The sequence below is a fragment of the Anopheles moucheti genome, chromosome 2 (genome assembly GCF_943734755.1).
Source record: "Anopheles moucheti chromosome 2, idAnoMoucSN_F20_07, whole genome shotgun sequence".
In the NCBI taxonomy this organism is placed as follows: Eukaryota; Metazoa; Arthropoda; class Insecta; order Diptera; family Culicidae; genus Anopheles; species Anopheles moucheti.
The window spans coordinates 27318331-27339457 of record NC_069140.1 but is presented as its reverse complement, the minus strand read 5'-3'; the positions used below and the strand labels follow the sequence as shown (position 1 = coordinate 27339457).

At 43.3% G+C, this 21127-nt stretch overlaps 3 protein-coding genes across 4 annotated transcripts; 2 read left to right on the top strand and 1 right to left on the bottom strand.

Moving 5' to 3' along the window:
* Positions 1–640: 640 nt before the first annotated feature.
* On the bottom strand, positions 641–1655 carry LOC128299611 (rRNA methyltransferase 2, mitochondrial). Its single transcript, XM_053035617.1, has 3 exons — positions 1473–1655; positions 1190–1391; positions 641–1121 (listed from the first exon to the last, which is right to left on the bottom strand). Exons 1-3 carry the CDS (start codon positions 1628–1630, stop codon positions 753–755), a joined length of 729 nt encoding a protein of 242 aa, XP_052891577.1. The 5' UTR covers positions 1631–1655; the 3' UTR covers positions 641–752.
* A 426-nt stretch (positions 1656–2081) lies between these two features.
* On the top strand, positions 2082–8447 carry LOC128299609 (serine/threonine-protein kinase/endoribonuclease IRE1). The gene is made up of 5 exons (XM_053035615.1): positions 2082–2756; positions 3443–4010; positions 5060–5282; positions 5356–7162; positions 7230–8447. Exons 1-5 carry the CDS (start codon positions 2652–2654, stop codon positions 7944–7946), a joined length of 3420 nt encoding a protein of 1139 aa, XP_052891575.1. The 5' UTR covers positions 2082–2651; the 3' UTR covers positions 7947–8447.
* Positions 8448–18921: 10474 nt separating this feature from the next.
* On the top strand, positions 18922–21124 carry LOC128298700 (uridine 5'-monophosphate synthase). Of its 2 annotated transcripts, XM_053034472.1 has the most exons (4): positions 18922–19001; positions 19150–19351; positions 19465–19747; positions 19847–21124. In XM_053034472.1, exons 2-4 carry the CDS (start codon positions 19205–19207, stop codon positions 20905–20907), a joined length of 1491 nt encoding a protein of 496 aa, XP_052890432.1. In that variant the 5' UTR covers positions 18922–19001; positions 19150–19204; the 3' UTR covers positions 20908–21124. The 2 variants fall into 2 exon arrangements, with proteins under 2 accessions (XP_052890432.1, XP_052890431.1); XM_053034471.1 differs by having other exon boundaries at positions 18943–19351.
* The last annotated feature ends 3 nt before the right edge of the window (positions 21125–21127 follow it).

Here is a 21127-nt window from a genome sequence, read left to right as displayed (position 1 = left end):
ACCAAATGTGTCCACTTCCTTTGGAACCTCTTGAATATTAATGGCGTCACACGCGCGTACACATTTTCACACTACCTTCGGATTCACTTTCTTTACATCGGCGATTAATTTCGATGCGACTGTGACTATAATTTCAAGGGCTGTTGTTGCTGTGTGGAGTGTAGAAAACCTGAAAATCCAATTCCCATCGCTACCGACGCACCAGCCCCAATCAAAACCAGCACCGAACTAGGGGTGGAATCAGAAATGGAGACCGCAAACGCGAGTGTCTGTCAGGAATGGCAGCTAGATATGGGGAGAAAAACTAACCGTCAGCGGTACACATGCAACCGAAAAACTTATGCTATTGCGATACGCGCATCGCCTACTGTGTGTGATGTTGGTTTACAATGTTGTCACATACACTTGCGCGCGTGCAGCAGCAATCGTCGAGTCTGCTTCACCGTCTCTTCGATGGGCGCCTCCATCCCACCCCCAGCGACGCGTGAGTGCGTTGCATACAACCAAAGCCGCCTTTTGGAGGGGAAAATGGGATTCGAATCGCGTGGAAATATCCATCCCCTACGTGATGCGCTTGTGCTCTTGTTTACCAATGGATATACACGAACAGTAGGGATTTCTTTTACACATGTGTATTAGCATGATTTTTGTTCGTTGGACGATTAAATTGAGGAACGTCATTTTTTATTTCTAGCTTAAACTATTCTCTATACGACTGGAGTTTGTTTGTTTTTTTTTACTACAGTGATTATTCACCTTTCTATACCCACAAAGCCACGCGCTAGGATGAAATTCTCCGCCGAATCATCACGACTCGCACGTGGTTTCACTCGTTTCACCGTTTGGTAGTACTCCAGTATACTTTTCTCCAGTTTCGGCACATCGCCATTGTCCCACACCTTCATCAGCAGGGAAGCATTTGGTGTGGACATTAGTATCGCAAAGCGTAGGACTGTGTAGCATAAGGTTGTTATGTTTTCCTGATCTAACGCCCGTACGCCGGATGCGTTCGGTGCCATATCGGACAGAACGCAATCAACCCGTCGATCACCGAGACTGGTGCGAATTTTGTCCTGTGTTTCCTTGCGCAAGAAGTCACTATTGCCGAACAGAATCGCGTGCTACGCAATAGAATGAAACGGTAATTATAAAAAAAAGGAACGCAAGTAAAAACATCATCACATCTCACCTCTATTGGATATATTTGAAGGAGATCCACACCAACAACCATGCCTTTCGGTTTGCCAGCAATTCCTCCGTCGGCGTTTGAATGTTTTACGGCGAGTTGTGTCCAGGAACCGGGTGCCGCACCACAATCTATCACGGTATAGCCCGGTTTAATGAGGCCATATTTTTGGTCAACTTCCAGCAGCTTGAATGCGCTTCGACACCTGATAAAACAAATAAAGCAACAATGTGTACGAAGCACGCTTTTTGAAGCTCTAAGAACAACAACCGGGACCGGTTCCTACCGAAAGTTCATCATTTTGGCCCGTTCCACGTACGGATCCCGCAGCTGTCTGGTGAGCCATTCTTGGGAGCTTTTGCTTTTACCCTTCAAATTATTCGGTACAACTTTCGCGAATGTTTTAGCTGCCCCGCCAAACGTGCTCAATCTTCGAGTCAGCATAACAACAACCGGAGCCAAATCAGCCGTACCGTCGATACAAAACAATAACTGCTACCCTGCTGTAAATGTCAACGAAACGTTACATCTGGCAGTGATGCCAAACTAATCCATTCTTGGATAAAGTTACTGGTGTGTTTTCTTGATGAAATTCTTTTGGATCCAAGGGTTTCCACAGAACATTATCATAATAGGGAATTAGCATTATATCTGCATATACTATTCAACATTAAGAAATAAGTATACACTTTCCATATAAACAAAATTATCAAAATGAAAAGCTCGCGATGTAACGACGAATCCACACGAAGTGTAGACAACAACCGGGCAGTATAAACCCTACCACATACGACAACAAATCCGGGGCCGAAAATGTCAGCCAACAAAACAGCGAACCAACTCAAAGCAGATGATTCTGGCGTAGTTGTACAATTCTGTCGCAAGCCCTCGAAAGACGCAGTAACTGTTCGTACATGGATTAAGCGCATTATCTCTCCGGTAGAACCGTAATGTGTTTCGCATATTAGTGTGCTAAGATATGGCACGAATAGAAAACATTTCCTGCACGGGATGATGCAATGTGGCAGACAGCAGCAAGTCGACCAAAACAACGATACAATACATTCGCGAAAATTCTATTGTGCGCTGGGAGTTGGTGCAATGCGTGCGTGTGGGCTGTCCCGGGGAATACCAGTGAAGGTTTAAGAAAATAGGGGTTAAATATTATGCGACAAAGCAACGGAATGTATTGAACGAAAAGTACGTTCCAGTATGTGCAAGTTTGCAGCAATGTAGTGTAGTAATATGTACCGAAGTGTAGCGTTATGTTAATTTACTTTTTTTACTTGTGAAAGAAGTCGGTGTTCTTGCTACAACACCGGGTAAAGTGAATGAAAAACTGGCCGAACGAAGGCCATTCGTCGCGCGCTGAACTCAACATAAATGTCTAGCTTATGAAAGTAATCAGAAACAATTTCCCTAGGAGTAAAATAAAAACAAATCGACCTAGAATAACATCATCACGATGTATGCAAAGGTGCAAATGTTTGTACTACTGCTAGCGGTGGCAGCATGCGGATCTGCTTCTGACGCAAAAATTGCGTCTCCGTCTTCGGTGTCTCAGCAGCAGGTAAGATGGGGTTTTCCTACGCCGTTACCTAGATAACGCAATCAGCTGCTAGATTATTCTTTTCCAACATGAACCAGTTTTAGAATTATTATTATGCTAAAGAGATGATTAAATCAGCGCCACGATTGCACAGTACTAACATATACAAACTGTCCCATGAATGAGTCAGACGTCATTAGCATGATAAAAGCTTAATCTTTCACTGGAAAAAAGCCAGAAAGTAGTGTACTCGGTGTGAAATCCATTTCTACAGCGTACTTCTAGCCCCACACAGCTGTACAAATAACACCTGTGTACATTCGCTTACCGGCACACGATGTGTGTTCTACTCTTCTACAATTGTTACACTTGCTGACGCATTAAATTGTGTTGTAGTTAAAACAGAATTATAATACAATCTGTGCGAACGATGGAAATGGATTTTAAATCACTCGTTACTTTATGAGCAGAGCGAATCAAATAAAAACAGTGTAACTGAGCAGCTCATGCCTGATGGAAATTATCTCTTGGTGATGGAAATTACACGTACTAAGATTAAAATCTACATTATGGGGCAAGGTTAAAAAACAAACAGCATAGGATGATCTTTCCCTTGGACCATTCAAATGTACTCCTCTTACCACACGATCGTAGAAAAATGATTCTAAAATCTAATTACTAATGCTTTTTTGTTCTAATTTTTCCAGGACTGCACAGCCGTTGCAAAGGATGAAGAGACGATGCTGGTATTTTCTACCCTCGGCGGTGGATTGACCGCAATTGATCCGCTGACGGGAGAAACGCGCTGGTCGATCGCAGACGAGCCGGCCATTCGCGTGCCAAGTCCGTCCGATACGTCCGCCCACTATCTGCCAGATCCGCGGGATGGCAGTCTGTACCGCATGAACGGACTGGAGGGCGGTTTAAAGAAGCTGCCGTACACCATTCCCCAATTGGTGGCGAGTGCACCGTGCCGTTCGAGCGATGGCATTCTGTACTCGGGCAAGAAGAGTGATGTTTGGTTCCTGATCGACCCAAAGACGGGCCAGCGGGAGAAAGTGCTCGGATTCGGTGGAATGCCACCGCAACCGCCCAAAGATGCGGGACCCGACTCGATCGGTTGGGCAACGTCACGGGCCGTATATTTGGGCCGTACACAGTACACCGTCATGATGTACGATAGTCTCGCAACCGATCGGAACAGCAAACCGTGGAATGTAACGTTCTTCGACTATTCTGCCCATTCTATGGCACCGGAGCTAACGAATGAATACGGTGAGTAGACATGTACACACCCCAGAGTACTCGTTCGGCATATGTTCTCGAAAGTGAACGTAATAAACGTCCTATTATCGAACGATAACGCACCCATTTCTACCTTCTGAAAAGTAACAGCCAGCCTGATGTAGGCTGCTCTTATCAGGCTGCGTTTTTGAATTTTGTTTTTATTGTTCGCGATGTTATGTTGGGATTTTTCGAGCGCGAACACAAGCCACGCGTCAATGGGCAATGCGTGAAGAATAATCCACACATTATCACCATGTGGCATTGATGAGCGCACGTTCAAATTCTTCGCGAGTGATAATTTTACGATTGTATGCTATCTTCTGGACGAAGCGTGTAGCAAATGCTAGAAACTTTTTGTGTACCACTTTTTCGAAACTAATTCTACTTCGTTCTTTGTTCGGTGTGGGAGGAACCGGGGGTTCTTTTTTATCAATTACTTATGTCCATGTAGGGGTGGAAATATTCCCATAATGAATTTTAAATTACTCTACTATCGATCTTATGGGGCGTACACATCAGTTCTGTTTCTCATGTGCGGGTCTCTCGAGTACGATATATCTTTATTTTTTTCTGGTGTTATCAATTTTTTTTGTTAGGTTATCGTACATTTAAATCGTGTTTTAATAGCTTTTGTATTGAAATTAATGACATGTTACTAAATTAGCTTGCAAGTTCCTTTTTCTTACTTTCTTCGGAAAATGATTTCAAAACATATCAGGTCATAATTTAAATCTTTTTAAATCGTCAGTTCGAATGTATAGTTACTCACTGTTTCATTACTTCGTTTTTGAGTTAACCTACAGATAGAAGATTTGATGCGTTATTTTCGGTATATTAGAACGAATGCACGAGGTTATAGTATTCTCTAATCAGTGTTGATCTAATTGATTCTTATCTTAACATACTACCTTCATATATATTTAATACTTTTATATATTAATAATAACACTATGAAACCAAGAGATAATTTTTAAAATTTGAATTAGAAATGAAATTTTTCATGAAGTTTTTTAACTATTTATATCCTTATATTGTAGAATTCCTGCACCTGACCAGCAGCTCTTCGGGATTAACGACAACGTTTGAGCGAAACAAAGGAACACCAATATGGCAGAAGGATCTGTCCAGTCCTGTAGTCGCCGTTTTTCTACTCGGTTCGGAAGGCCTGCTTAGTGTACCGTTCCAGACTGTATCCGACGAGGTGCTGCAGGATTTAAACGAACGGGCAAAGGGTGGAAACTTTGACAATGTGAAACTATTGTATGTACACCACACGATGTAAGAGTTGATAATAATTCTCAACTAATTGATATTTCTTGTGCTGTCCTTTTAGTGAAACTGTTTATATAGGTGAGGCCGGCAACAATCTCTACGCAATACCTTCGATGGTGGACAAAAATACGGCCACACTTCCTTCAGAACCGTCCATCAATTTGTTAGGTGGACCAATGAAGGGACGATCGCCATCGTATGGTGGAAATGATCGACAAGACGCTTCGGGGCGTGAACTGATTGCAAAAGCTTCACGACTTGGTGGTAAGAATGAAAACATCATTATACTGGGACACTACCAAACACCGAAGACGGACGATCGGCTCAAGCTCAACATCGCACCGAGCGGTCCCGCAGCGCTGGCGAAAGAGTTCTGGAAGCATCATGAACTTTCCACCATGCTGGTGGGTGGTCCTGCAGGGGTAGATTTCCCCAGCGTGCCCAAAAACACCCACACGATTGGCGTTCAGACCGACGATCCGGCAGCTCCGGAACATACGTATGGAGAAGCGAATGAAACAAGCTCGACAAAGCTGCAGGGTAGTGCAGATCTTATTCGCGCATTGTTCGGTCGGTTGTATATGGACACGAAGCTATGGCTCGATGCACAGCCCAACAAGCTACCCACAATACTGATGATCGCACTGTTCGGTATGGTTATCTTTGGGTTTTGGTACGTTAATCTGCAAATGAAAGCGCTTAAGGAGCAAAGCCAGGGAGGTTCACAGACGAGTAATTCGAACCGTAGCGGTTCGAATGGAAGTGGTGGAAGTGGCGGTAGTGGAAGCTACAGTGAACCGATCGATTACGGAGATGGTGAGATGCGAGTTGGCAAAATTAACTTCAACACCCAGCACGTGTTGGGTAAAGGATGTGAAGGAACGTTTGTGTTTCGGGGGATGTTTGAGAAGCGTGAGGTAGCAGTAAAGCGCATTCTACCGGGATGCTTTACCTTAGCCGATCGTGAAGTGACATTGCTGCGGGAGAGTGACGCACACGAAAATGTGGTGCGATACTTCTGCACCGAGCAGGATCGTCAGTTCCGCTACATCGCGGTAGAACTGTGCGCGGCCACACTGCAAAACTACGTGGAGGGTAAAGAAACGTCCATGTGTGTGTTGCGCGAACAGATCTCCCCACTGGACATACTCCAGCAGGCTACAAGCGGGTTGATTCATTTGCATTCGCTTAACATCGTCCACCGGGACATAAAACCGCAGAACATTTTACTCTCGTTGCCCAACTACAAGCAACGCGTCCGAGCAATGATATCGGACTTTGGGCTGTGCAAAAAACTCAACTATGGGAAGGCGAGTTTCTCCCGCCGGTCCGGCGTGACCGGTACGGATGGATGGATCGCACCAGAAATGCAGCGTGGCCAACGTGCCACGACGTCGGTGGATATTTTTTCACTGGGCTGCGTGTTCTATTACGTGCTCTCCGGTGGGTTTCATCCGTTTGGCGACAATCTAAAGCGGCAGGCAAACATCCTGTCCAACGAGCACGATCTCAGCATGTTGAGGAGAGAAAATGCCCAACCCGATTGTCGCACGATATTGGCGGAGGAAATCGTCAGCGACATGATACACGCTGACCCTGGTCAAAGACCTCCCGCCAAAGCGGTGGCCAACCATCCACTGTTCTGGAATAATGCGCGGGTACTAACGTTCCTGCAGGATGTAAGCGATCGGGTGGAAAAGATCGATGTCATGACGGAACCATTACGATCGCTGGAGAAAAATGCTCGATTCATCGTGCATGAAGATTGGAGCTTACATCTGGATGCGGAAATTACTGCTGATCTGAGGAAATTTCGCGGCTATCAGGGTTACAGCGTGCGAGATCTTTTGCGTGCCATTAGAAATAAGGTATATTCCTCAAATGTAAGTAACCGTCGCATGATTATCATCCTTGTTTGTTTCTCTCTTCTCCTAGAAACATCACTACTACGAACTAACACCGTCGATGCAGCGTGCTTTGGGAAGGGTACCGCAAAAATTCACCCACTACTGGATTTCGCGTTTTCCGCATCTACTGTCTCATAGCTACCATGCACTGGCGGATTGCTTTCGGGAACCAATATTTAAACTCTACTACAACAACGATGAAGATACCGAGCATGCGAGTGGCAGTGTACCTTCACAGTCCAGCAGATATCAGTTTTCCAAACCGTCCTATTTCTACGAGGAGAACAATGATAATTACGAGCTGATCCGTTACTACGACACTGCACAGCTGATGAAAAACATCACGAAAAGTCCAAAGCGAAGGCCTACCGCAGCAGAGGGACAGGAGGGATCCACACCGGACCGCAAGCCAGGCCTGGGAGGACCAAACAAGCGTGGAACGTATAATTTCGGTAAAACGAGTGGCGGAGGTTTCATCACACGCCATTCGATGCGAGATAATGTAGAGTCCACGGTCGAGTTAGACGATCGTCGAACATCGGCTGTACCGCATAGCATCACGAGTGAAGTGCAAGACACGATTAGCGCAGAAGGTAGTGGTAATCAAAGGAGAAGATACACTCCCGGCAGCGGCGATGATAATCATACAGTCAACCAAACTAATATAAGACGGCGCGATGTGCAAACGAAAGTGACGTGGAAATTGGACTTCATTGCATCGGACAAGGAGAAGAGCAATGAGTAAAATTATTTTAATTTTTGTCGAGCTGCATCAGCATGCATCATTACATTCCGTTTTATTATTACGTTGTTGGTTTTAGCTTATATTATGCTTGCAAGGATAATCTAAATGTTTATTGTTGACCAAAACAGCATGATAAACTATTTTCTATTATATGCTATGTTTTGCTAGATAGAGAAGGCAAGTACGATTGAACATGTGATTTGCTTAGTTTAATTGATAGATTAATTTGTTTGATTAGTTCTGTTCAGGTGCTTGTTTCTATAAAGATAACGTTTTACAATTGCTACAGACAGGTGGTAAACGTACTAAATGCATTCGTGTCATGCGTTTCTCTAAGTACATCGTACCGCACAAAAACAATCTTCATCTGATCATCTTTTTTATTGGAGCAATTGATAGTGTCGGTGCGATAACCAATGGACATCGATTGATCAATTGCTCTTGCTTCTTGATACCAGTCACCTTTTGATATACGTTTTACAGCTCGTTCCATGTTGGGAAATAAATACTGTGAAGATTGATTCGAGGGGGGATTCGAAATAGTTAGGAGAATGACGACATATTAAGCATACTTTTAGAAAAATGCATTACTACTTAGTATGTGATATCGTGTGGTAGCGTTTAAGTCAGTTGAGGGATAGAATGCACATCTGCTCCACATAATTTGTAAATAGTGCTCATGTTTTTTTGTACTGATTAGAGCAAGCACGATAACACCTAGTAGGGAAATAAACATGTCACACAACTGCCTACCATGGCGGCACTTGTGGTTAATAGTTAGGTTAAAGCGGATGGTGTCGACGTCAACGTGTAAGGGAAGGGAACCCATGTCGCACCGCAGAGGCAGCTTTTGTCTGTTGAGATAAAATAAAAGCGCATTCGCTGTGAGGTAATCGTCATCGGTTTCATTTGCTTCGACTATGTTGTAATTCTAGCCAATGGTTCGCACTACGGAAACAGCAGACGTAAGTGAATGTGAAAGAAAATGGTTCAAATTACAGGTAAGGTTGTGTTTGGAACTACCACCCGATAAAGATTGAAAAATCTGTCAAATTTTCAATTTATTCAAGAAATGAATGCATAGTTTTTAATACGACCAACTACGCAACACATTTGCTCCAGATTAACTTGCCTTCAAATGCTTGTCTAAGGCCTTCTTTATTTACATGACTAGGCCCGGTCAAGGCCCGGTAGAACCTACCGGATGCCCGCAAACTCCGGGATACATTTGAACTCTAGGATACATACAATCTAAAGGATCTATGCAAACTTTAGGGTGCAAATGTTACCTTGTGTGGTTGAAACGATTTTCTCGTAGTATAGATCATTCTTTAGGATGAATATCAGATGGAGATCAGCACAACTTTCTTACAGTGTTGATCGAGTTTTTTTGTGATCTCGTGCGACTTAGGATTGCAATTGAAAGTAATGAAGAGATTCGTTTTCCCCAAAGGTCAACGCATCCTTGTGCATTGTGCTCGTTTGTGCCGGTTAATTAACAACAAAGGATGGATTCGAAGTAACACCGTATTCCCGTGGATTGAATAGTTCGACAATGGGTTATGCTGCTGCTGATTTGTAGCGTTGTTGCTGCCTATATTCCCATGTAAACTCTGAAATTCCCCAAATGATGGCCTGAATGGGGCCAGACGTTGAAGCTGGTCAGCAGCCTCAACCCAGGAACCCGTTGCACGAAGCTGTTAAGAATTGTTGTCTTACTTGTAGCAAAATTGCAGCTAGTTCTTGGCCCGCATCCTCTCCCATGTATTCCATACATCTGTGAGTTGTGACTATCACGATCTACTCCATCTGTGATATAGCTGTTCAACGTTTCCAGGTTGTGAATGATTTAGGAGAATGATTAGATGAAGCGCTAAAGTTCAAGGAACAGATGAATAGGGTAATAAGCTGAGCAAAGATGACCCAATGCATTGTCGTTTGTATAACGATATGCACGATCCCTTCAGTTAACGTTCCCTGTACTGTTCCTGGGTGAGGCCAATAAACGAAAGCGCCAGCTTGATTTGAGCCCCTGGCCTTAGTACTGGTATGGTCAGAAAAGAAAAAGTGGAAAGACGGTTCACATGGATTTTAGTAGCATGAATGTGCCAATACCTGAATACAATGTACGCTGCCAATTGTTACATCGTGAGGAGCATAAATCTCGCTACCCTCAAGTAGGTGTCTTATCTATCGCCAACCTTCGATTTTGAGAGCAATAAGAAATTTCAATGTCATTTTGAGAGCAATAAGAAATTTCAATGTCATGTCCAATGTGTTCGATTACAATATTTCCTTACAAATTCTCTGTAACCGTCTCATTATTGTGAACCCGTTATTATCTATTTTTCCTATTACCCAAGGGAAACAGTTCGACGAAGCGCCATACAAAATTTGAGAGTGCTCGCTCTAACAGCTATTTCCCTCTTGCTCGTACTCGCGCATGTTCGAAAATGCGCTGCCCCTTCGCCTCATTCCGCAGGCTTCTCCCCACCGCTCTTCTCCCACACATTTTGAGGACGAATGCATTTGGTTTGTATGTATAGGTTGTTGTGATTGAAAATTATCAGAGAGGTTTCTATGTATGGGAGAGTTTGTTGAGTGTGGCTTCCCCCCTCGTACCTTCTTCCTCCGCCTCACTAACCGCATCGATCAGCTGAGCGTTTGGCGACGCCGAAAGCGCTCGGCGTTCAACCGAATCCGATACGGGATTCGATATACAATTTATGTATATTTCCACTTTATTATTATTTTGTCTATAACGCGATGTTGCTATGATGCGCTGTAATGATCAAATGCTAACGATTATACACACGGACATGTAGCATACCTTATTTTATTCGCTACTTTTTACTTCCGAGCCTGTAATCCGATTTTATCAACGGTAGACTAAGTTCCACAAGGTGTACGATGATCAGCCAGTTGGCCCTAGCCGAATTGTTGAATTCGAGTGCTGTGTTTTGTCGGTTTGGAATACTTTACCTTAAATCGGAGGCGGTACTTGAATCGTCTGGATCGGTGGATCCGGCACAAGGAAGGACAGGCAAATGTTGATCGACTATCGTCCTATCTTGACGATTACAATAGCTTTTCAGACGACAGCGGCATCGAAGGGGACACTGACCGATCATTCGACAATATGTCGATTGGCGATGGCATCCGCTACTGGACGATTCATCAACATGATTGTGCAGTTGCCCGACACTGAAAACGCTTTGCTGCCAACCAAACATGGGAGGGAATTTACTGAGCTTGACGATGAACACAACTGGCACAACGGATTGAAAAAGACGTTGTTCAGTTACTTTCCAGTTTATTTACTAAGCCAGAACACCGAAACAATGATCCACCAGGACACCGCAGCAATGATACGCCACGATACCTCGATAAGTTCGACATCGTGGGAGGTGTTCCTGTTGGTAATCGGATGCACAGCCAGGATCTGGGCACCGTAGCACCAATCCCATGCAGATGGGATGGCGCGACGGCAAACTGGGCATAATGACAAGGTGAACAAAGCCCCAGTGCTACCAGGTTTCATCAGGTCTGAGACAGACAGTTCAGTGTAGTGTAGAAGAATTAGCCTTCTACAGTTCCTTCATAGGGGTATATTTCTCCTGCAGAGTACCAACTCTTTATGTTGCCGTTTTGTGCCATGGCATTCCTGTCACCAACGCGCACTTAGCAAAGTGGCCACTTGCGGCTGAAATGTTGGACGAATTGGTGAAAACGGCCAGCAACGTTAACATGTCGGGTCTTTCTCTGCAATAGCAACACAGCGGCGGATTTAACAACGCACATCAGCGTGCTGCGTATCTATCGTGCAATCGTCTTTTCGTGTTACGATAGACACCTGCGTTTACCGCTCAAATATGTATGCGATTCACCCATTACTGACCAGAATGTGAGATAAGTAATGATATCAGATTATCGCCCAGATTGTGATATGTTACACAAGATAATCAAGTACAAGACATTTGTTTTTGTTGTTCGTGTAGCCGTATGTGGTCACTTGTTTGTATTACAAGACAACAGAACAGCTGATGATGACACATCCTAATGCTGGTGGAACATCAATAAAAGCTGATGGAGCTGGTGGTGATGGTGGAGTAGGAGCTGAGGGAGTAGAAGAAATCTTATTACAATTGGTGAATTTGTACTGTATGAACTGTATTCTAAACCGACAAACACAGCACTCGAATTCAACAATTCGGCTAGAGCCAACTTGCTGATCATCGTACACCTTGTGGAACTTAGTCTACCGGTGATAAAATCGGATAACAGTCTCGGAAGTAAAAAGTAGCGAATAAAATAAGGTATGCTACATGTCCGTGTGTATAATTGTTAGCATTTGATCATTACAGCGCATCATAGCAACATCGCGTTATAGACAGAATAATTATAAAGTGGAAATATACATAAATTGTATATCGAATCCCGTATCGGATTCGGTTGAACGCCGAGCGCTTTCGGCGTCGCCAAACGCTCAGCTGATCGATGCGGTTAGTGAGGCGGAGGAAGAAGGTACGAGGGGGGAAGCCAAACTCAACAAACTCTCCCATACATAGAAAGCTCTCTGATAATTTTCAATCACAACAACCTATACATGCAAACCAAATGCATTCGTCCTCAAAATGTGTGGGAGAAGAGCGGTGGGGAGGCCTGTGGAATGAGACGAAGGGGCAGTACATTTTCGAACATGCGCGAGTACGAGCAAGAGGGGAATAGCTGTTAGAGCGAGTACTCTCAAATTTTGTATGGCGGTTGGTCGAACTGTTTTCCTTGGGGGAGAGGCCTGCGAAATGAAGCGAAGGGGCAGCGCATTTTCGAACATGCGAGAGTACGAGCAAGAGGGGAATAGCTGTTAGAGCGAGTACTCTCAAATTTTGTATGGCATTTGGTCGAACTGTTTTCCTTGGGTTGGTCGAACTGTTTTCCTTGGGAGACCCGCTATTGTGAGTTTATCGAATAAACTCTCGAGTTCCATTAAATGGTTTTCCATGTCGACACCCTCGATCAGATTCATGTCACATATTTTGCCTAGAACCGACACTCGCGACGTAGCAGTCGTCTTCTCGTGAAACACACGTAATTTATCCCAAAACTCTTTTGCCGAAGGTATGTCTTTTACCAGATTGACTTGGTTATCCTCTATTCAAAGACCCATTGTGGCACGCGCCTTGCGGTCATCCTTTTCTCCGGTGGTGATTCCGGTTTTGGATCAGCGATCAAATACCATACTTCTTCTCGAATCAGAAGCATCTCCATTCTAAACTTCCAAGTGCTATAGTTCGAATTGTTCAATTTTGCAAAAGAGAGTTTTCCGGGTTCCGCCATTTTATTTTGCACACTATACCACACTATACAACACACAAAACCGACGCGCACGTTCCTTTAGCAAAACGAGCCTTTCTTCACTGTACAATCGAACTTTCCCAGGATAATTATATCTTGTCTGGGTCCATAACCTGTTACGGGTTACGCAGTATTATACATAAAGTGAAGCTACAAGTTCGGATTCCGCCAATAAACGTACAGGAAAGTGCACGTGTTTTCTCTTCCTTGTCATACATTCAATCCGAACTCCCAGCTTCACTTTATGTGTAATTCAATTTCTATTTCAATTTATTCAAGAAATGAATGCATAGTTTTTAATACGACCAACTACGCAACACATTTGCTCCAGATTAACTTGCCTTCAAATGTTTGTTTAAGGCCTTCTTTATTTACATGATATGTGAGTAATCAAACGGCAAGCTCGTGTTTATTCCACGTGCACGTTTTTTCCGGGCTTTTTCGAGAATGCAGTGAGAATGTGTGTGCGTGTGCATTCGGCAAATAGCGTATTGCCCAGCTATCCAAACTGATCCAATTCAAATGGGTTTCCGGTTGTTATTACCATATGCCAGGCAGTAAAAGAAACAAATTTTGGATTCCGTAGAGCAGTTGTAGTAGTGCAGTATGTATCAGGAAGATTTCCTCATATTTTGTTTGCTTCATTCCCGCTTAGTATAGGATCACAATTCAAATAAGTGATCTGTAAAACAAACTTATTATGCCAAATGACTTTGTATTCCAGGTAATATGAATTATGTGTGCGGAACATAAGATATATTTTTGTTTGTTTCTTGTTTTATTGCGCTTATATTGAACATGCTATGAATTAACCCAGCATGCAAAAGACAGCCGGAGGGGCTAACATTGTCGATTTACGCAACAGAATCGAAGAGTACACGTGTTTTTAAGGTATTTTTACTGCATTATGGCCAGCAATTTTATCTGATATGGCTTTAAGAAGATTATACCTAATTTTACAAACACGTTTTACTAACATTCAGACGATTTTTCAATAATTTGCAAGTTTTAACCTACCATGGGGGGCATTGCTATTGTTGATGTTGGTACCTTGGGCAGCATATTGGTTGTCACGCCTTCACCAAGAAGAAGAACAAGAAGCTCATGTAAAAAAACATGAGAGAAGCCGCTGCAGAAACGAAAGATTTTCATCTGCAATTATGTGAAATGCAGTTGATTCCATGTAGAAAATAACTTATTATAATTAATAATAAGCCTTTCTTCACTGTACAATCGAACTTTCCCAGGATAATTATATCCTGTCTGGGCTCATAACCTGTTACGGGTTACGCAGTATTATACATAAAGTGAAGCTACAAGTTCGGATTCCGCCAATAAACGTACAGGAAAGTGCACGTGTTTTCTCTTCCTTGTCATACATTCAATCCGAACTCCCAGCTTCACTTTATGTGTAATTCAATTTCTATTTCAATTTATTCAAGAAATGAATGCATAGTTTTTAATACGACCAACTACGCAACACATTTGCTCCAGATTAACTTGCCTTCAAATGTTTGTTTAAGGCCTTCTTTATTTACATGATATGTGAGTAATCAAACGGCAAGCTCGTGTTTATTCCACGTGCACGTTTTTTCCGGGCTTTTTCGAGAATGCAGTGAGAATGTGTGTGCGTGTGCATTCGGCAAATAGCGTATTGCCCAGCTATCCAAACTGATCCAATTCAAATGGGTTTCCGGTTGTTATTACCATATGCCAGGCAGTAAAAGAAACAAATTTTGGATTCCGTAGAGCAGTTGTAGTAGTGCAGTATGTATCAGGAAGATTTCCTCATATTTTGTTTGCTTCATTCCCGCTTAGTATAGGATCACAATTCAAATAAGTGATCTGTAAAACAAACTTATTATGCCAAATGACTTTGAATTCCAGGTAATATGAATTATGTGTGCGGAACATAAGATATATTTTTGTTTGTTTCTTGTTTTATTGCGCTTATATTGAACATGCTATGAATTAACCCAGCATGCAAAAGACAGCCGGAGGGGCTAACATTGTCGATTTACGCAACAGAATCGAAGAGTACACGTGTTTTTAAGGTATTTTTACTGCATTATGGCCAGCAATTTTATCTGATATGGCTTTAAGAAGATTATACCTAATTTTACAAACACGTTTTACTAACATTCAGACGATTTTTCAACAATTTGCAAGTTTTAACCTACCATGGGGGGCATTGCTATTGTTGATGTTGGTACCTTGGGCAGCATATTGGTTGTCACGCCTTCACCAAGAAGAAGAACAAGAAGCTCATGTAAAAAAACATGAGAGAAGCCGCTGCAGAAACGAAAGATTTTCATCTGCAATTATGTGAAATGCAGTTGATTCCATGTAGAAAATAACTTATTATAATTAATAATAAGCCTTTCTTCACTGTACAATCGAACTTTCCCAGGATAATTATATCCTGTCTGGGCTCATAACCTGTTACGGGTTACGCAGTATTACACATAAAGTGAAGCTACAAGTTCGGATTCCGCCAATAAACGTACAGGAAAGTGCACGTGTTTTCTCTTCCTTGTCATGCATTCAATCCGAACTCCCAGCTTCACTTTATGTGTAATGCTGCGTAACCCCCAACGCATCTTGTACCAGAAGAGGGTCCTTAACCTGTAGATGATCCTTTTACATCGCACAACAGCTCCAGTGCCACCTCGCAGAGGATCAAATAGGCTAAAATTTTCTTCACCGCATCCGACCTATGAACGTGCAAGTGATATTCTTTGTCGTTAAAGTTACATTATAATCGCACGTCTGGTTTGCAAGCAGAATAAATAATATTTGCTCCTCTAATGTATTGACAATAGTTTACGCTACGGTCCCACGCAAACAAGGCGAGACAAACTCATGACGATAATGATGATGCTGTTCCACTGGAATCAGTGTCTGAAAATGAACGTAAGCCGAAAATTTTGTTTTTGCCAGCGTTCCCAATTTTTTGGTTGCGGCAAATGTCAAAACCAGCAAATGTCATCGTTATAAATGCGCCCGACGGTAGCCCGTTGGCTCGTCGGGCTACCGTCGGGCGCCCTGTCGTGTGACGTTTGGAGCTTGGGTTAAGTTTTGTTTGAAGGCTGTTGTAAATGGGAAAGAGAGTGAATTTGTTAATTGGGCTACGCCAGGGCAGTCAAATTACATTTGGAGTTATGCAGTGGAAATATATTCTTTCAAAAGAAACAGATTTGGTGGCTTCTTTTGATGCAGTCCTTTCCATGTTTCATAGTTACCCAAACACACGAAAATCTAGATTCTAGACCTTGGTCTAGACAATTTCGGGACGTCGAAAAGAGATCTAAAAGGTTTCCACTTTTCGGAGGCTTCGTCCTTGCAGTTCTAAAAAGTTACGCCTTTTCGGTTAAATCCAGATGTAACCCAAACACACAAAAATCTACATTTTAGACCTTGGAACTATTGTATTATATCTTATGATTACAATTTACCTTGACGGCTAACCGATGTTGCCACGAAGTCCCAGTCTGCGGGTTTTTGTTTTATGATCAACGCGTCGATGGATGCGTTGGTATGGACCATTGATTGGAATACATTTCGGACTTTCGATAGGCACTTGCACCAAAAGAACAATACCATCAGCATTGAGTTCAACAGGCTAAGGCAAAAAACCAAGGCCTATGCATATTGAAGATGCTCATTTTTGTTACATTTTTAAAGGAACATTTTTTGCATTGATCAAACCAAAAAGAGAAAAAGGGTGCAGCTGAAAACGAGGGATCTAAAACCGTTATCTCTAATATGGTCATGTTTTGGGAGTTCAGGGGGTTGTGCTGTTTCATGCATTTATGTTGTAGTTAACATTAACGCATTGAAGCATGTTCAAGATCGCGGTTTGGGAAGGCGTTATCAAAAGTAGTAAGCCATGCACGATTTGGACATGGTGTTTAACGTTACATTTAAATAAGTACCTGAAATGTGAACATTATTTTGTATTGTAATCTTCTCATTCCTTAATGTTTATAATATGTCGGCATAATAAACATTAGTGAAGGCAGAATTAGACGGTCATCATGCAGTTAGTTGCATTATGGTGCAGTCATATGTCGATGATGTGTGATGATTGCTGTAGAAACATCAATCGGAAAAGAGAGAATACTGTAGTTTTAGCGGGCAATTTTGATCCAAATGATACTCGACGACCGACCAGGTTGAGAATGTCATGTTTATTCAACGTAATGTCACAAAAATGGAAAAAGATACTCTTAGCCACTTTCGTACCGTACTAGTTGATCCAGTACCGCACACAATAGTTAAAGATGTCGCATAGAGTTCAGTAATACGTTCATTAATACGATTATCCAAGTATTAATCATTTGCTGTTCACAAGGCGTTTTGAGTGGTAGACATGGTGGCACACAATACTGAGTTTTTTTTCTATCTTGATAACAAAACAGGATATGATTTCGAATTTGGAAATGATTCGGGCATTAGAGTTGTTTTGAATAAAACCAAATTCAGAACTAACCATTGAATCGGTCAGCCGATTGATATTAACGTATGCACGGTTTGTGGAGTAGGTAGGACCGTCTAGGGCCACGAAGAAAGTTTCTAAGCTGGAAATAGTTTGTGTATTGTCATAGCAAAGGGCTCGCAATGCTTTCAATCTTCCGCATGGTAGAGACAGCCTCAACCGACACTTGCGCACAAAGTTGTTCTTGTCCAGGTACTTGATTATTTTGTCGGATTACTTTAACCACATAGAGGAACGAAAAGATCAAAACAATCTTGATTTTCGACCTTCAATTTTACTGCACTTTTTTACACAGTGTATGGATGGCTACAGTATAAACATACTTCGAAAGCAGTTGCCGGACTGTTTACATTCACGCATTCTTGCGCGGAACAGCTTCATTGGCAGCTTCTTGATCTTCTGCTATGCCAAGAACTGACGAATGTAGCGCAATACTTCCAGTACTTTGCATTTTACGAATGTGTGCTAAAGAAAAGTCGGTTACTTGAGAAGTGTACGCATTATGTACTACCGGCGCATTGCAAGATAAACTGCGCAAAACGTCCGCATGCAAAGTCCGTTATGCAGAGTATCTATGCGGGCGTGCATTAAGTGCAATCCCTTTCATATGGTTTTATTAGCGATGCATCAGTGCTGAGTTAATTCACGGTCAAAAAGTTAGGCAAATCGTGAAGAGCAAATGTATTATCAGTCAGTCACGAAACGATCAGCTGGACGATTCGTGACGAAGAAGATAGACATCTGCGAGAAGGACACGCTCATGAAACCCACCTATACATACAAGACCGATGTGCGCAAAGTGTACAGGTGTGCGAGAGTTTGCTGCGGAGAATTTACTGCCTTGAAAGAATCTACTCCCATCGGCCGAGCGCTCGATGCGCGTTACCAATCGACGGACGTTACCGTATGAGCGCAAGCAAGAGGAAAACAGCTTTTAGAGCGAGCGAGCGTTATGCACGGAGTCAAGTCGAATTGTGACGTTTGGGCCTGACAACTTGTGACATATTCTGGGGAAGAATTTTAGACCATGGATGGTGAGATAAAGTTGGACAGCCCTGCCCATTTCATGGAAATTCCTTGGGAATTGGAGAATCCGGTTTCTGACTGCGTTCATTCCACCATCGTCTGTCCGTGCGTCAACCGGTCTTGCCTGTCACGCGAAGCGAATACAACAAACAATTGAAAGCATTAAATAAGAAAAGGTTTGTAGTCGTTAGCGATAACGATCATTTGGCTGGTAAAAGGGAAGGTGTGGAGTGCGTGTTGCCGGCGTTTTAAATAGCTTGCTCTACCACCACCAACGACCGAGTTGACGCTACTCCAGTAACCTAACCACGTGTTATTTTCCAGTGATTAGCAACAACAGGCGGAATATTAGTGTTAAACTTCACCAGCCAAGAACAACATGGTGTGTGCTTCGAAATTGAAAGAACTAGCTTTGAAGCTGTTCGAAATCAACGCGTTCAAGTTTGGTGACTTCAAAATGAAGGTGGGCATCAACTCGCCGGTATACTTCGATTTGCGCGTGATCGTAAGCCACCCGGATGTAATGGTAAGTGCAGGGAGGTCATGGTTCAAGGATGATTGGTTCGGCTTTGGGAATGTCTCTCAGAAGTGCAAACAAAGACATGCTCTATGGTGATACTTTCCATGCTACACGTACAGGATACCTTGGCGGATATGTTGCAGGAGTTCATAGTGGAATGCAAGCTGGACACGGCTGGGACACATTTGTGTGGCGTCCCCTACACAGCACTACCGCTGGCAACGCTTATTTCAATTAAGGCCAATAAACCGATGCTGATACGGCGCAAGGAGGCAAAAAAGTATGGGACAAAAAAGTTGATCGAGGGCAAATTCAATGCGGGCGACAAGTGTCTCATCGTTGAGGATGTCGTGACGTCCGGTTCGAGCATCTTGGACACGGTCAACGATATTCGCTCGGAAGGTAAGCGTGTGACGATTAATTTAAAAACAAACATAACTGAGAGCGTGGTAAGCTTAAATAAACAATCTCTTTCTCACTCCCTTTCACGCTGATTTGTAGGATTGATCACAACCGATGCGATTGTGGTGGTCGATCGTGAACAGGGTGGTGTACAGAACACGGCCGAGCGTGGCGTTCGTATGCACTCGCTCTACACGCTGTCCTTTCTGCTACAGACCATGCTGGAGGCGAAACGTATCGAGGAGAGTACGGTGAAGGCGGTCGCCAAGTACATCGAGGCCTGCCAAATCCGTAGCGACGGATCGTTCATCAACAATGGTACCACTGTTGTGAACGAACTGAGCCGCATCGGGATGAGCTTCGAGGCACGGACGGATCTTGCCAAGTGTCCGCTGGCGAAGGAGCTGTTTAAGGTGATCGCCGCGAAAAAGACGATGCTCTGCCTAGCAGCCGATCTGACCACCAGTGAGGAAATTCTGAATCTTGCCGATGCGGTCGGACCGTACATATGCGTGCTGAAAACGCATTGCGACATTATAACCGACTTTAGCGAGCAGTTCGTCCGGTCGCTGCAATCACTCGCCCGTCAGCACAACTTTCTGCTGATGGAAGATCGTAAATTTGCTGATATCGGTAATACGGTCGCGCAGCAGTACGTTGGCGGACTCTACCGGATCGCTGACTGGGCAGATCTGGTGACGGTACACGCATTACCGGGGCAAGGCATACTGAAGGGTTTGAAGTCGGCCCTCAATGTCGATAGACCGCTCGCAACGCGCGGTGTCTTTCTTCTGGCCGAAATGAGTACCGAGGGAACCCTGACGGACGAGAAATATGCGACAGCGACGATGAAGATGGCCACCGAGATGGATACCGATTTTGTGGCCGGTATCGTTTGTCAAAGCAAGGATCTTGTTGCGTCGCCCGGTTTGTTGCAGCTTACGCCGGGCGTTAAACTGCAGGAAGGCGTTGATGGACTCGGCCAACTGTACGAAAGCCCTGAAAGGGTAGTGAAGGAACGCGGTGCTGATGTGTGCGTCGTTGGGCGTGGGATTCTATCCTCAAAAACACCATCGGAAACTGCCCGCATCTACCGCGATCGTCTGTGGGAGGCTTATTTAGAGCGCATTGGAGTTGAAAAGAATGGTGCGGCGCATTGACAATTTTCTAACATACAACTAGTACAGTGAAATTATTCAACTGATCTAAATAGTTTTACGGCAAAAGTTACGAACTTTATACATACGTACATCCCAGATAGAACCACTAATGGAAAGGGGCCCCAGAAAACCGATTTATCTTTTGTAATCAATTGTGATATTTTTGAAATATTACTTTATTGTAAAAAAATACACCAAGCCTCTATTATGTACAGAAAAT